General features: G+C 37.2%; 1 protein-coding gene across 1 annotated transcript in view; it reads right to left on the minus strand.

Moving 5' to 3' along the window:
- The window catches only part of NHLRC2 (NHL repeat containing 2), a 55,497-nt gene continuing 39,947 nt past the window's right edge, over nucleotides 1,824-17,373 (minus strand). The window contains exons 6-11 of the mRNA XM_005698501.3: nucleotides 17,203-17,302; nucleotides 13,825-14,056; nucleotides 12,912-13,034; nucleotides 11,813-12,022; nucleotides 10,576-10,795; nucleotides 1,824-4,966 (exon numbers count right to left, since the gene is read on the minus strand). Coding sequence (XP_005698558.2) covers nucleotides 4,710-4,966; nucleotides 10,576-10,795; nucleotides 11,813-12,022; nucleotides 12,912-13,034; nucleotides 13,825-14,056; nucleotides 17,203-17,302 — 1,142 coding nt within the window. The 3' untranslated portion in view covers nucleotides 1,824-4,709. The remainder of the gene's footprint in view (nucleotides 4,967-10,575; nucleotides 10,796-11,812; nucleotides 12,023-12,911; nucleotides 13,035-13,824; nucleotides 14,057-17,202; nucleotides 17,303-17,373) is intronic.

Below are 17,373 nucleotides of genomic sequence, written 5' to 3' on the forward strand. Positions count from 1 at the left end.
TAATACTGAATGGCTAGTTAATTCTTTAATACGTCCACCTGCCAAGAAAAACTCTTGATAATATCTGAATTTAAGAAAGAATGGTACATAAAATCTTCTGGGAGAAACAATTATACAGACTGTTCCAAACCCTGAAGGATAACTATGTATAATGAAAAGTCCAAAAAGCTGATATTAATTGAATGGATTTACTTTAAACTTCAAAAACAATCACTACTAGGACTTTTGAAGTTCTTTGGGTTGATTAGTTACTATATATAACTATGGACGATTTATGCTTAAAAAAAACACACACACTTTTAAAGGCAGGATCCAAGCATGGTAGTGGAGTTCGGCACCCAGGTTCGGCCAGTCCTAAATGTCTGATCTCAGTTATGCTGGTCTAACTGCTTACCGCTTCTTTGTGTCTGTTTCCTCATCAGAGAAATAAGGAAAACTAGAACCTCCCTAATAAGGTGGTTGTGAGGATTAAATTAGTTAATACACAGAAAGCACTTAGAAAAGTGCCAGGCACACAGTTAGCACTGAATAGATTTAGCTATTATTCTTATAACTTTATTCAAATACTGCAAAGGCTTAAGAAAGCATTCACAAAAATAAATACTCTTAATCCCAGTTTGTTTTCACTCTGCGTCTAGGAGTAGAGCTAGATATTAGTAGGAGATCTGTGTTTAAATAAAAGATCCATCACCCACTAGTCACTCTTAACCATTCAACAAAACTGGCTGAGCAACGGCCTGCACCAGGCACCTCTCCAGCATCAGGCATTATTCGGGGAGTGCTGAACTTGAGACATGAAGCCAACATTCTGAAGCTGCTTCCTCATCTGTAAAATGGACGTAACATCTACCTGTCTGATTCGCAAGGCAAAATGCATGAAGGCACTTGGAAGGCTTGGGAAAGCACCATCAGTGGATATTCCAGGAACATGGTTTAAGGTATGCCTGGACTCTCTCAAAGGAAGTTCATCAGTAATCACTACAGGTCTTTAAAAAGTTCTTAAAACTGTAGCTTTGTTTCTTTATAACATCGTTTATAAAACAGTAATATATTTATTATAAAACTATTTCTCTTCTTGAATCCCAGCAATGCAGAGAGTATTAACATACCACACAGCTGGTAGTGAATAGTTTCCTTTAGAAACTGCAGTTGCAAAGAAAAGTGTGAAGCCATGTGTTTCATGGTCATAAATTATTATCATTATTATTACTAGACCAATAACTGGCAGTTTCAGTATCTACTAATTGCTATACAAATACTATTTCACTGAGCCCTTACAGCAACCCCATAAGGCAGGTATAGTGACCCCATTTTATAGGGCAGAATCCAAGTGACTGCAAAGTCTGTGTTCATAAACACTACACTACATCACACAATAAAAACACTAGCAGCAAAAGCCACAATTATTTTTGTCTCCACCAAATTACAAACTGAAGAAAATTGGTAGATCAAAGAGCTCTAAACTGAGTTCTGATCTTTCGTGATAAAAGTGACTTCAGAAAAAGTTATTATATAACAAGTGCTTACTGTTCAGTTCATTTTTAAGTCTTTAAAAGCATATTCCCATTTTTTTAAAATAACCCATTGCTCAATTAAAAGAAAAACAGAAAAAGTAGATAATATTCACAACTCCACAATTAAAAAAAAAGAAAAAGTAGAAAATATTCACAACTCCACGATTCCTAGTCCACCATATGACATAGTCCCTCTGCATATATTTTCATGCAATTCATGAGTTAAGAAATTTAGTTTTTGATGACTGTTCTTATGTCAAATATAATGGTTAGACTGTTTCTAATCGGCAGATATAAACTAATACTAAATGTTGGGCAAGTAGAAAATTACTTTATTACAGAGATATGTATTGTTAATGTCTTCCCAAATTTTCCAACTATGAAAAAGCAAGTAGAGAGCAACTTATCTCAGTGGTACTATCTCCAGAGTATACTGGCCATGTGAGAAATTTAGTTGATCTTTGTATCTGTTTAAGTATATACACACATACATTCATCGACATATACTAAGATTTTGGGGGGCTGTAGTAAGATTTATAGCTTTCTGCAGGCCTGATAATACCAAAATACTATAGGTAAATATATTATTACAATAGTTTAGGAGAAAGTTGCTTAGTCATTGAACTTTGCCAAAATTACACTTATGGGTGATTAAACTGTAAAGTTTTCCCTTGTGGACAGGTTAAATATTTGCTTGAGCATTTCCAAGATAACCAAAATTCTTTTCAGAGATATCAATCCTGACTATAAATTCAGAAAAGAAAATTTTACCATTTGTGAAGTGATATAAAGAATGGTGGGAAAAAAAAAAGTGACAAAGAAGCAGAATAATTTAGGGCAAATATTCCAGGTATTGTGTCTAAGTGTATGTAATGCCATGTTACTGGCATTTTGATTATGGTGACTAACACTAAAACTGCTTTTCAAACTATCACTGAACATAACTTTTGCTTTTCTTCATGCCATAAATTTAAAAACAGAGTCAGGAATCACAAAAGTTTTTAAAAATGAACTTTCTAGTGCTTCCTCTTATGTAAGAGGTTTATTATGTTAGTCCTAAATTCTAAGAACCTATTTATATTGCTTAGCATGATTTACAAAAAAATCATGTAATCTGTATACATAATATTTTATATCTGAAAAACAATGTAGATTACTGGCTGGGTAAGAATAAGAATATTCAATAGAACTGTAGTTAAAAATCAAGAAGAGCTTAAGCTTAATACTAACAGAAAACTCTATACAGACAAAATGAACATTAATATATTCTAGAAATATTTTTGGATTTTAATGTACATGAAAATATATACTGTGTGTAAGTTCATGCACAATACTGAAAAAATAATTATCAAGCATTCCTGAATTAGCAAGTTAAAAGTGTATATATTTTCTTCACAGAGTGAAATTGTTTATGTCCTTAAATAGGAAAAAAGTAAGCCAAACTATTTTTATTCTGTCCAGCTGGAAATGAGAAGTATAGTAATAAAATGAGATTTTAAAAATGACTATGGCCTATTCTCCATAAAAGAGAATATCAATATTATATTCTTTTATTACAGAACATTTTTTTTATGGAGAGAAAAGGTTTATGAGGTACTTATATATATATATAATTTTAAACAGAATTTCTTTTAACTTTACATTTATTCTTCTCTTTAAAAATAGCTTTAGGAGACTACAAATTAAATAGTCATGATCTATGCATTCCCTTACTTCATATTTAGGTAATCTGAAATAGTATGTTCAAAACTATATTTCAAAAGAATATAAAGATATGAGCAGATGATTATGCTTAAAAAATTACAATTCAAACTGAGCACTGGTTTTTAAGCGACAAGGTGTCTATAAATATTTACTGAATAAGTATGATTCACCTGTTGTTTTTAAAATCTTGTAAGCTGATTAAACCACAAACATGTGGAATCAGTTTTAGTAAAAACAAGCAGAGTCTTTTAAAATAGTTATAAAGAGAAAGCATCACTGAAAAGAAAAACCTTTCCAATATCTTCTGGTGACTATTTCTTTTAAAGTTAGAAAAAATACACCAAACACAGGATCATCAAGTCACTGTATGTTTCAACCCTAATATTGTAAAGTAATATATTAAGATATACTTTACATAATGAAAGCATAAAAGTGCTTCATATTGAAATTTTCACTTTGAAGGCTTAACAGCTATTTTTTAAAAATTACAATAATGATAATTTAAATTCTCAATATGTAAACCAAAAAACCCCCAAACCGGGCAAATCTGCATTTAATGCTTCAACTGAAATGTAAATTTCTAATACAACATACATACCCATTTGCATCGGACTTAGCTGTAACAATTAATTCTTTACCATTAAGTGGTGTCACATGCAGTAATGTGTTCTGAAGTTCCGTTCTCTTTGAAAGTCCTAATATTTCTAAGGAGTCATTCATTACTAAAGACTGTTCATTCATTACTAAAGACTGTTCATTCATTACTAAAACTGTTCATTCAGAAAAATTTTAAAAGGATATGTCCTTAGAGACTCTAACTTTCAGAAATATAGAGATATATTTTCTGTATATAGAAATATACAGAATATTTAACATACCATTAATAATGGTATGCTAAAATAGCAAATAATTTATAACCATAAATATATCTCAAATGAGAAAATCACAGAAGAGAACAAGGAATATTTTTACCACCCACATGCTCTTTAAGCCACTACTGTGATGAAGACATTTTTTTTCTTGATCTAAAACAGACCTTACACCTCGAATGGCAGGTGTCCTTATACCAACACATGGATCTTAAGCTCTATTTAAAGTTACTGAGAAATTTATACATTCAGGTGTGCTGCTTCATAAAAGGTAAAAGTTAGTTAAAATATTTGGTATCATTATTGTTATCAGTATTCACTGAAAATTATCTCATGATAATATTCTTTCCTATAACATGGACTTAAGTGTTGTGCCAAATAACAGCAGAGATTACAGAATCATGGTTCAAATCATGGACAGTGACTTTGCTGGTACACAGCCAGAATGAAGGAATTTGTCTATAATAAATAATTAAATAAGGAGCATAGTTTATTTTAGTATCAGTTGCTAGAACTGAACAATGGGTTTCTAGGTACCCAGAGGCAGAAATAAAGTTTCTTTTCATAAATTACAGTGACGTGAGGATCAAGAAGAGGTGGCACTGTGTTGCTAGCCAGCTTGCTAAAATATATACTTGAGTTCTACCGGAGGTATGCAGTCTTGCTGTGTATCAGTTATTTGCAAAGGCTGACTGAACAAAATTCCCTTCATCATACAGGCACTACTGTCTGCGCTACAGTAATAGAGAAACACGCTGATAGACAGAATGGCCTCAAGTGATAAACAATCTCCAGGAATCTGCAGTGAGATTGTTGGTTGATTGGAAATGCTCTCTATCTCTCCAGATGGTATCTGTCCTTGAAGAAGCCATTCATTGCCTAGAAAATAAAGAGATGAATTATTAAGACTGCATAAGAAATTGAGTAGGAAATCAGACAAACTTTACAAACACTAGATTTACTCAATTAACAATATTTACTGCTGCTGCTGCCAAGTCACTTCAGTCGTGTCCGACTCTGTGTGACCCCATAGACGGCAACCCCCAGGCTCCCCCATCCCTGGGATTCTCCAAGCAAGGACACTGGAGTGGGTTGCCATTTCCTTCTCCAAGGCATGAAGGTGAAAAGTGAAAGTGAAGTCATTCAGTCGTGTCCGACTCTTCGCGACCCCATGGACTGCAGCCTACCCGGCTCCTCCGTCCATGGGATTTTCCAGGCAAGAGTACTGGAGTGGGGTGCCATTGCCTTCTCCAACAATATTTACTGAAAGCCTCTAAATGCCAGGCATTGTGCTCTGTGTGAGGAACACAAGATATAAGAAGTCCCTAATTTAGTCATCTTGATATCAAATTAAAATTCTTTCTTTGAACACTGCAAACATAAATTAATTTTTATTGAAATCAAGATGAATATTACAAGTATGGTTATAGATTTAAAATGTGGTAAAATTAAAATGTAGAAATGAAACCTATTAATAAGTCCTAGAAATAAACATAAGACACTTCAGAAAATAGTTAATTTTTACCAGATAAAAGTATCTAGAAATATAATATGCAAACTACAAAACAAGCTAGGGAATATAAACGTATGTACAACTCTGCAGTGACTTTCCATTAAAAACAGTGATGAATTATTGATTATCCAAAGGTAATAAAAAAAATTTATTTTTTTCAGAAACAAGTAACACTGCATACATTATTCCAATGGACTCACTGTAAAAGACAAATCTTTGTTTACTTCATTTTAATACATAAGACTCCTCTGAGACTTAAATATATAGATCATCTATACAACAAACATCTAAAAATCACTAGAAATCTGTCTTCTAGTATTAAAGTTTTTAAAACGTCTTCATTCGCCCAGTGCCTTCTCTCCAAAGGAAAGTGTGTGTCACCCTGAGGAAGCACATACCTAGGCTGACAGCGTTAGAGGGGCTTAGCTACTAAGAGCCAGTGTTTGGGAAATGCGGGGCATGCTTTCCAGCCATCTGAAATAGAATACACTGAACAAAATCTAACGACCTACCAACAACTCAGGGCAATCTGCACAACAACTGGACCATCTACTGAGCAGTGATGGAGCTCTATGTCTGGTTTTTAGCTTCTCTTTCTTTTTTGACCTCAGGATGAGTCAACAGACTACAGCACCTGTCTCTACCTGTCCTCTTCATCTCTCCTTTAGTTTACTGCTTCTAATATTCTGTTGATTGAAAAATTAAGGAAAAAGAGTAAGGAAACTGTGAAAGGTGAGACTCTAAAGGGTTAAATGCAGAGCTTTCAAACATAATTCTTTTTAAAGTCTCTGGCCTTCTTTGCTTATTTCTGGACTGAGGAATATGTTTGATTTTGTTATACAGCAGATTAGTAAGGGAACTTCTTATATTTTAAAGGAAAACAGGAAAATAATAAATTATGCTATTTTAAAGTGTTTCTGTAGACAATTTTCAGATACTTCACATGAAGGATTTGTGAAGCACAATATGCCCTTGGGGCTTCTATACTGCCATTTATTTATTAATTTATTGGCTTAAAACCTTCCCATAAATGCTGGCAGCTTTAAGATCAGACCCACCAAAATTTAGTTAAAAATCAGTGTTACGGTCTCTAAATAACAGGCCAAGAAGAAGTGTCCTTTAATCACAAGTTTACAAATGTATCCTATAAAATAATATACTCAAAGACTTAAATTATTAGGATTCTTGCTTGAAAGTTTGTCCCTATACCAAAAAAAAAAAAAAAAAAAAAAATCGTTTCCCTGGTGGCTCAGTGGTAAAGAATCTGCCTGCAATGCAGGAGATGCGGGTTTGATGCTTGGGTGAGGAAGATCCCCTGAAGAAGGAAATGGCAACCCATTTTCCATTGCTTGGGAAATCCCATGGACAGAGAGGCCTGGCAGGCTGCAGTCCATAGGGTCACAAAGAGTTGGACATGAGTTGGCAAGTAATGCATAACAATACAATAAAAACAGAACCAATGCCTTGGATAAGTGTCAAGATAACTAAGAATTTTCTCTATAGATTATTTCATTTTCCTTTAACACTACCTATATTTTGTATTCTAATTACTCAATATTAATATCATTAACTTGTGTAACTGACAAAGCAGAGTTAAAATAAGCATGTTAATTTACCAATATCCTACTTAAAAATAATGTTTAATTTCACAGAGAGAATTAAATTAACATGATCTCCCAGTGATGCAATGCTTTCAGACTAATGGACCTAGGTAGAACAGCTGAACTGGCAGTCGAGGACTTGCTCTAAACTTACTGAGGAATGAATGAATGGCCAGGGTCTGAGCTCTCTTCTGCCCACAAAGCTAGCTCCAAACATCCGCTAGTGTTGCACGGCTTAGAACCCTCCTCTGCAGGGAGTGGACGCTGGTGATCTTCTCACAAGCTCAGTCGGTCCCTCCAGAGCCAGCACACAATTTCTTCTGGCTAGCCTACCACGAGCTCTCTGCTCTCTTGCATGGATTCCAAGCGGGCAGTTGCAGGACAATAGCTGCTGCCCTGAGAATGTACCAAGGTAAGAAGGCACATAGCCTGGATCTGGGTAATGTACAAAAGAAAAGTGTGTGAGAGGGCATGAGGGAGGCGGAGTAGGCCAGGAAACCGAAACCTGAGTGAGAACATGTGCAAGAGCGTGGGAGGCTCGGACAGAGGAAGATCACTAGAGACAAGAAGTCAGGATTCAATTATGGACGACAACTATTTCACTTTGGAATTATGGCTTACTCAGTTAGAGAGGCTGGAAAGCGCTGCTATAAGACAAGCAGTATACTGATTACCTATAAATTCATGAAATAAGTTCACACTGATTCAAATACACACCCAAATCTTAACATAATTGACAGTAACTGAATACTTTGAGAATAGGCTCAAACAAGAAGTGTTCTTAGGCTAAAGATCACAAATTAGACAGGACAAAGGCTCTGCCTGGATTCTAATCACAGTAATTCGTTTGTATTCAATTACACATCCTCCTCCAAAAATGTTTTTTCTTCTACTCGAATGGCATACTTTTAAGCAATGGCTTTGGCATTCATTTTCTTGTAGCAAGCAAGTTAATGGGGCTCAAATGCTACTTTGGGAATCTCTGGAGAAGAAAACACAGATTCAGGCTTAATAACTGGTCTCAATGGACATGAATCTGAGCAAACTCTGGGAGACAGTGAAGGACAGAGAAGCCTGGTGTGCTGTAGTCCACGAGGTCACAAAGAGTCAGACATGACTGAGCAACTGAACGAGTCAAGTCTTGATACTACCGAAATAAAATGAACAGCAATTGAAAGCTGTAAAGTATTTGACAAGAAACTATCTGGAAAAGTGAAAGATAATAAAACAACCAAAGAACTGAATTAGAATCTGTCAAGTTATTTCAGTTAAAACCAAGAATAAAAAAAATTTTTTAAATCCTACTCAAGGGGGAAATCTAATTCTTTAGAATGTGAGATTTAATGGTATAGTGGTAATCACAATTAATACTGGATCAGGACTTCAGAAAATTTCTGATTAAACTACTTAGTAACTACACTTCTTTTTTTTAAATTTATTTTTAATTGGAGGACAACTGCTTCACAATGTGTTGGTCTGTGCTGTGCAATGTGAATCAGCCATAAGTAAACACATATTTCCTCCCTCTTGAACCTCCCTCCCAAGCCCCCCACCCCACCCCTCTAGGTTGTCACAGAGCTGCTCCCTTGTGCATAACGTTGGCTGGAGAAAAACCACTTCCTTGTGGACTAGACTGACTTTCAATTCATGACAGCCAGCCTCAAATGCAGCCTTTCAGCCGTTCAGCAGTCATACTGTATTCCCCTCAGGTGGTTACCCTTTCAGCCTTCAGACCCTCTTTCTTCAAACCTCCAAAACCTCCCCATCCCCTTTTCACTCTCAGCTGATGGTCATATTAATACTAAGAAAACAAGCATACAGAAAAACACTTCTGCAAGCATTCATCTCCACAACTTCCTATCCAGATCTCTGGGTCACACCTGGAGCCTTCCCTCCTCACCATGGAAATGCTGCCCACTTCCCTGGCAAAGACCAGTTTTCCACCTGTGCACTCGAGCCTGTCGTCTCTCGCATCTTCCTAAAGGATATTCACGGCTACCACACATCATCTTTTCTCTACTGATCTTTGCCATCAATAACAGCAAACACACATACTGCTCTCCCAACTCTGCTTTCCCCTTCAAGCAACTGCTCTCTTTCCTGTTATCTTTCTAACTAAACTCCTCAAAGAGCCATCTACATTTGCTTTCTCCAGTTCCTTTCTTCTTTTTTAATCTGCTCTCATCAGGCACCTCTTTCATCATTCTGAAATAGCTCTGGTCGAGGATATAAATTAACTATAATGTTGAATCAAAGATCAATTCTCAGCCCTTATATTAGCTCATCCATCAACAGCACTTGACACAGCTGATCACTCTCTCCTAAAAACACCTGCTCTAGAAAACCACCCTCTCTGAGTTTTGCCTGTACTTGCTTGCTTATTCATTCTCAGTCTCCTGGGAGGGTCCCTCTTCCCCTCCTTGATCTCTATGCTGTAATGTGCCAGAACACAGCCACCAAAGTAGAGCCTATGGAAGGCTGTTGGCCCACAACACTATGTGTTAACTCAACACAGTGATGAGTTAAGTGCAGAAATAGAGATTCACGTTTGGAAACTTCCGTAAAATCCAAATGTGTAACTGGTGGCCTTGAATTTTATATGTCTTTAGAAAATTAAGTTCATTTCAAGCACTAGTAAGCCTAGAGCTAGCTTGAGATGGAGTGGCACAGTGGAAGGGCTTCCCAAGTGGCGCTAGCAGTAAAAAATCTGCCTGTCAATGCAGGAGACACAAGAGATGCAGGTTTGATCCCTGGGTTGGGAAGATTCCCTGGAGGAGAAAATGGTACCCCATTCCAAAAGTCTTGCTTGGAAAATTCCATGGACAAAGGAGCCTCGCCGGCTATAGTCCAGGGGGCTGCAAAGAGTCGAACATGATTGAGTGACTAAGCACGGACACGCAATTAAGACACTAAATTAAGAACAAGCAGAGCTGGGTTCAAATCCCATCTTTTGACCTAATTAAATATATGCCCTTAAGCAAATAATTTTATCTCTTTCAGCCACTAGCCTCCTCATTTATAAGAGGCTTAGAACAGAGGGTGTCTTCGGATGCCTTTCAGTTCTAATATCCAAAGACCTATCATTCTAAGACCACAACAGTCTGCCTCATGTGATGAACCTGCCTAGGAGTAAATGGCAGCAATTATGATTAACTTTGGGTGAGTTACACAGTTATTTAATAGAGAGAAAGCATCTCAAAGACTAAAGAAAACTGCTAAAGTGGGGTTAGATCTGGATCTTTTTGTGTTATAAGACCCCCTTCAAATCCTGCCTAACTATACAGTTAGAGTATCACATAACAAATGAGAAACATTTCTAGATCAAACAACAAGAATTCATGAAATATTTCCATTTGCAAAGATTATTGTCATACCTTCAGCTGACAGAAACCAGCAACTGGAAGCTCCCTCAGTTAGCTTTGTTCCCGACGGGAGGTCTAATCTCAGCTTGAACTGAAGAGTCTGTCCGGGAGACGCAGCCACGGGGGAGAGTCTAATGCCTGGAGCAGACTTGGGTAGCTTGGGTAAGGTCTTTGGTTTTTCTGCTAGACATGGACCATCCACCACAGCATTTTCAGATCTGAAGACTGGGAACTAAAAACAAGAAAATCTGTTTTCTAAAGCACAGGTACTTTACAGCACTGTAGACTGAGAGAGCTTATTTTCAGACTTCAGTACAAAAGTGAGGTTCAATGTCAAGGAAACTTGATTGCCATTTTCTTCCGAATCAGAATGCGTTTACTTAGACTTCCTCATGATTTTGTAGGTTCAAAAAAAACTTCATCCTGGCCAAAAGACCATCAACATTTATGAATGAAATGGAATGAAATTAATTGTTCAATATGTTTATAGATAGCAGGAAATTAAAATAAAACTTTATCAATTTAAATACAGTGGATGTAATACACACCCTCATACTTTTCACTGCCAACTATAAGACATCATTCATCTCATATCAGAGATCTATGTCAGGAGAAACGAACTTATGTTACGATGGCAATCTGTGTTTTTATTTTAAAACATCTTGGAAATTCCTAGAATTTTAGACAAAGAACTCCTGCATTTTCTGGACAAATGTGACATAGAAAGGGATAACTTGAAATTTTATTAAAGACCATGTCCATTTCTTTAAAATTAGAATGTATTTAAGTTTCCTCTCATCTTATTTTTAAGTCCTGAGAAATGTGGCTTCTAGACCTTTCTTTAAAGATTATTTGGTAATGGATTCACCATAGGAAACAAAGATTACACATTAGTCTGAGGATTGTTTAAAAATTAAAAAAACAAAAAACACTCTGTTAATCCAACCCACATAGTTTGTGTGTATCAGTATGCCCATACATTTAAAAACAGATGAGTCTTTTTTTCTCCTTTTCTGAAAGTTCATCAAATTCTCTCCAACTTCTAGTGTTTTTCTCAAACACTCTTGGCACAGATGGAATTTTTACTTTAAAAATAACAGGATATCCTTGGAAAAGGCGCCCACTCGCTACTCTGTCTATATGCTTCACTTTCACCACTAGCATTGGCCTAATCAAAAGCGCCACAGTTGTTGCTAGGGATTTCAGAATCTTTCTTAAAATGATGCCCCTTAACTTAAAGATTACTTACCACGGAAACTGTTTTGGTTTCTAAATCCAATACTTTAATTTGATGGTTATTGGTGTCTGCCACATATAATAATTGACCATTCTCTCCAATACACAAGCCTCCCGGTTCATTAAAAGTTGAGTCGGTAAAACTGGAACCAACAATATTACTTGCATTACCAGTTCCTGCTAATGTTGTACAGTTTTTTGTTTTTGGATCCACAACTTTAATCTAAAAAGGACAGAACAAAAATTTATTTATCTGAAGCTCAGTTTCACATTTGTGGTATGGAAGAGTAACATATTAATAGGGAAGGCAGAGAATTCCTGATTGCTATGAGTATTCTTAATAAACATCAGAGAAAGAACAGACACTTTAATATTTTCTTGAACAGCCAAATCAAATTAGTCTAAGGGGAGATATTTCATCCTGAGAACTAAACACTATAAAATCCCTAGTTACAGCCTGTCTTCTAGAAGAAATCTTTGGAAAAAAAATGATTTCATGTTATTCTTTTCCCTCACAATGAGACACAGTTGAACTGACTTCCTTCTTAGGGATATCTAATACCAGCTGAGGATTGGCTACTTATGTTAGACGCTGTGATTCCTGTGTTTCAATTACATTAGATTCATAAGCTTCTGATCACAAAATACTAATATTTATGTTCCAATGATTTTATTTTAAAAATGCATAGTAAAAATAAAATAGACAAAGAAAACAGAAACGTTGATGAAAACGAATTATCTGCTAACAGGCATGGCAATTATGCAAAGGCTCAAAAATGTTCATTTGTTAACTGACATATTAATTTCCCTGTTACCTGCCTTCTCCTTATTTCCCGAAGATCTTACTAAACAGCTTTAGTGGCTTGCAATTCCCAATTTTGGGCTATCGTCATTGGGAATTTGTTTAGTCCTTTCCCCAGCTCAGAGTACTATCACATCATTTCTGCAAAGAAAGGACCAAAAAAGGAACAGAAAGGCTTATGTACAGTTGTCAAAGACTGTTATTCCTCTCTACATTTTAGAGTGGCAGTTGTAGGAGGCTCACAGATCTTTCAGCATTCTAAATACCACAAGTGAAAAGCAGGGTATTATGTAATTCTGTCAAGACTCACCTTGTGATTGTAAGAGTCTGCCACGTACAGTAAATTCCTTTTCTTGTCCCAAGTTACTCCAAGTGGGTGCTGAAGCCTCGCATTGATTCCTACTCCATCAACATCACCAAAAGCAAATAAATTCTTTTTTTTTTTTGAAAAGAAAAGAAACAGTATGTATTAAAATTTTTTCACAGAACTTTGTTAGGGTATAAAGTGAAAATTCAGATGGCTGTACATGCTACTTAAGTTAAAGGGGGAAAAGTCTGATTTCATATAAATAGGGTTGGGCATTTGACTGAAACTAGAAAAAAATGACAGAATTCTGAACCTGATTTTTAATTTGTGGTTCTAAGGAATCTTATTCACAAAAATGACACATCTGATTCAGGTCTACTACCCTGGAGCTCTCTCCACCCTCCTGCTAAATATCTACTCTTCATTTTTCCCCTTGCTCAGTAATCACAGTTTCATCCTTCCTTTCTCTCGGAAGCCGTGACATTCATACAGAATCAAATCAGATCAGTTAGCTTTTCAAAGGTGGTTTTGTTACTTGTGCTTCTTTATAGTCACATTTCCTTTGGTTTGACTTCCATTTTAACAGGGATAAGTCCAAGAATTTTCTCCTTCCTATGTCTTACTAGGGCTTCCCTGGTGGCTCAGAGGTTAAAGGGTCTGCCCGCAATGTGGGAGACCTGGGTTCGATCTCTGGGTCGGGAAGATCCCCCGGAGAAGGAAATGGCAACCCACTCCAGTATTCTTGCCTGGAGAATCCCATGGGCGGAGGAACCTGGTGGGCTACCGTCCACGGGGTCGCAAAGAGTCGGACACGACTGAGCGACTTCATTTTTTTTTTTATGTCTTACTAACGTCACAATTCAGCAAATCGCACGCTCGCTCAGCAGGCACACGGCGCAGAGGCGCTCTTCATTACCGTGGGGTCTCTCTCTCCTCCCACGAGGGGTCTCACTGCTCCGTCTTTCAGCGAGACGGCTCTCACCGTGCTGCTCTCGCTGTCTGCCACGAACAGGCAGCTCCAGGGGTCCTCTGCGGCCAGAGACAGGCCTGAAGGCTGAGCAAAGCCTGCCTTGTGAGGGTATGCATTATTCCGATTCTCTTCATTTCCACTTCCAGCAAACCGAAGGCAGGTTCCTTTTTTTATCTCACTGAAGAGGACAAATTCACAGGTGAAGTGTCAACACTGTTACACTGACCCAATTTAATTACTAAACAAATGAATGTAAATGAAGCCAATGGTGATAGCATTATATATTTTTTTAAAAAATCTGCTAATCTTGACCTAGTTAAATTGTGCAAATAAGCTTTCATTGTAGTTTTTCTAATCATTAACTTATTCACCCACTGTAGAGGGACCTTTCTATCTTTCTTTTTTTAAAACATACACAAAAGTGAAACTATTCTCAATGATTAAACAGGAGATCCCCGACAAAGTTAAAAATACATGAATAAAGATCACATCACTGATGGGATAGTTTTCCTCCAAATGATCAGAGGCAGGTACAGCTAGATCCCACCTTTACATCCTGGTCTCTTCTTAGTTTCATGCAATATTAGATTTTGAAAGGGGATTAAAAAGATCTAGGTAATCTCTTCCAGCTCTTGATAGTTCTGAGCTTAAATTTTCATTAAAAATGTTTTATTTTCTTGTACATAAGTAGAGACCAGGCTTCCCTGGTGGCTAAGTGGTAAAGAATCCACCTGCCAACCAGGAGACGTGGATTCAATCCTTGGGCTGGAAAGAGCCCCTGGAGTAGGAAATGGCAACCCATTCCAGTATTCTTGCCTGGAAAATTCCATGGACAGAGGATCCTGGGCGGCTATAGTCTACGGGGTTGCAAGAGTTGGATATGACTTTGTGACTAAACAACAAAAGATATAAGAAGAGACTAGCAAAAAGAATTAAAAGACTCATTTGTGAAAGATGGGTGCTCATTTTAAAGTAATAATATGATTTCGCTGCTTTAATCAATTGCACAAATCCATTTCCTATGCATACTAGGGAAATTTCTATTTAGAGGACTATTGTAATGACTTGTAATAATTTGTAATATGGAGAAAGTTTTATACCTTGGTTTCTAAGTTTATGTCAGAGGAACTGTAAGGAAGACATGCTAGTGTCTTGTATTGAGGGGAGGGAAGAAGCTAACTTGGGATACAAAACAATGAGAGACTGTATCATTTTCTAATACTGTAAAACATGCAAAAAAAAGTCTAGAATAACCATCAGTCACTTACTGGTTAATATCATCCCAATGCTAACGTACGTAGGGAACAAGGAGTGGAAGCAAAGGGATAGAAAATGTATAAATACAGCCATTTATTCAAGGCCTATTTATATGTAATAACAAATATGCCAAACAAAGGAGTTATAACAATTTTACAAAGGAGCTCTCTTAATAAAAGCTAGAAATAGTGGGGAGAAACAGTAACTTCTAAAAGTTCAGGAGTTATTACCACTTGAAGGTCAGTGACAAATAACGCATCCTTGAAATTGTAATACAAGTCAGTGTGATCAGACTGGACACTTATCTATTGTGAATGAGTGACAACTCTACTTAGTGAAATTTAGACCACTCTTGACTGTCTAGGTCCAAAACAGTCATCATTGAGAACAAGGTAGTCTGGTCATCTCTGCTGCTGCTTTTTTCCTCATCTATGTTGTTGGTCACCTCACTATTCAGCTTCTGTCAGCTCTGGCCTGGATAACAGCAGTGGCCTCCTCCTTGAACCTGTCTGTAGTATTGCCACACTCCAAATGCTACCAGTGTTCTTTCAAAAACACAAATCTTATGATATCACTTCCCAGCTTAAAACTTCCCATAATGTCATGTAGAATAACTTTCAAATCTCTTAGAAAGATTCTAAGGATCTGGCTTCTACTGATATCACAAGGGTCATTTCTTGCCTGGGAAACCTCTACTCTTCTGAAATCCTTCCTACCCTCTGTCAGGTTCAGTTAGTAGCTAAAAAGGAGATCTTAGTTAGTAGCTTCTTCCAGGAAGCCTTCCTTTAATACCTCAAATTTTATTTATATTGGATGTTCCTCTGATTTATGTAAGAGACCATACCATTTCATCCCTACTGCAAAGCATAGTGCCTTGTTTGCTTAAAAAATATTTTTCAATGGATGATTAAATGCTGCTAAACATCTTATAAAGCAACACACACCCAATTCAGAATATCTGATATTCTGGATATCCTCTCTTCTGATAAAGGTAACTGAAGTGACTGGCACTTACTTTCTACAGTGATTTGATAGTCTTTATGGTCTATGAATTTCATTCATTTACTTCCACAGACCTTCACTGAGTTCCTGTCATGTACCAGATACTGTGCTAGGTGCAGGGGACAAGAAGTGAATGAGAAAGGGTCCTTTCCTTAAAGAGGCAGTCTACTGGGAGAAAACAGCTTTGTAAACAAATAAGTGCAAACAAAAATACAGAAGTTAAGAGAAGAGGGGAGGATGGTGGGGTGAAGGGTGAGAGGGAGGGAAGAAGGGAGACATAGGAGGGGAGGGGAAGAGAAAGGCTGGGGTGTCAGAGGAAGAGGAAAGGCTTTACAGGAAAAATACAAGAAACTTTGTAGAGACACTACTTTTCCATCTTTACACCCCTGACAGTGGCAGCAACGCTACTTATATTCACTGCACAGGCCAGGCACTAGGCTGAGCTTTTCATACATATTAATTCTCAAAACAAAACCTATGAGGTAGATATAAATAAGGAAAACTAAGGCTTAGAAAGTTAAAGTGACTCTCCTAAGGTCATGTGGATAAGAAGTAGCAGAGCCAGGCTCAATTTCAGGCCTGACAACAAAACCAGAGCTATTAACCATTCTCCCATGCAGTCTTCAAATATCTGAATTGATCAGGGATATTAGAAATATGTGTTAAAAGATGTTTCCAGTTCTCTTTGTGAATGCTTGATGAAACTGCTCTTCCTAAGCTACTCAAGGTTGGGTGTGGTCCTAAGACATACTTGGGCTGATGAAATGTAAGTAGAAGTGACACTTCTGAAGAACAGTTTTAAGAGCCAGTGAACACCTCACCACCTCTCTCTCTCTCTGCCAGGAGAACTGGCAAAGCTTCTGATGCTGCATCAGCTTGGGTGGCAGAGTAGTGCTCCCCCTGCAAACAAACCTTGTCTGAAGCCACCAAGAACCAGAGCTGTTCCTTATGGCAGCATAGCCCCGCATAGCCTGTCTAGTACAGTGGGTGTTACAAGGACAGAGACTTTCGCAAAAGGAATTCTGTGAACTCCACGTTTACCCAAACTGAGATGTTACCACTTACTTTTTCTTTGGTAATCTGCCACAGTCCAACAAGAGTGCCCATATTTGATGAGTCCCTGCCATGGCTATCCACAGAATGTTATCTCTTTGGACCTCTGAACCTTTATGAAAAGAAATAGTTATTATCATATATGCATCTGATTAACAAACACCCCCAGTTGTTTCAGAAATT

The sequence above is a fragment of the Capra hircus genome, chromosome 26, assembly GCF_001704415.2.
Source record: "Capra hircus breed San Clemente chromosome 26, ASM170441v1, whole genome shotgun sequence".
Lineage (NCBI taxonomy): Eukaryota > Metazoa > Chordata > Mammalia > Artiodactyla > Bovidae > Capra > Capra hircus.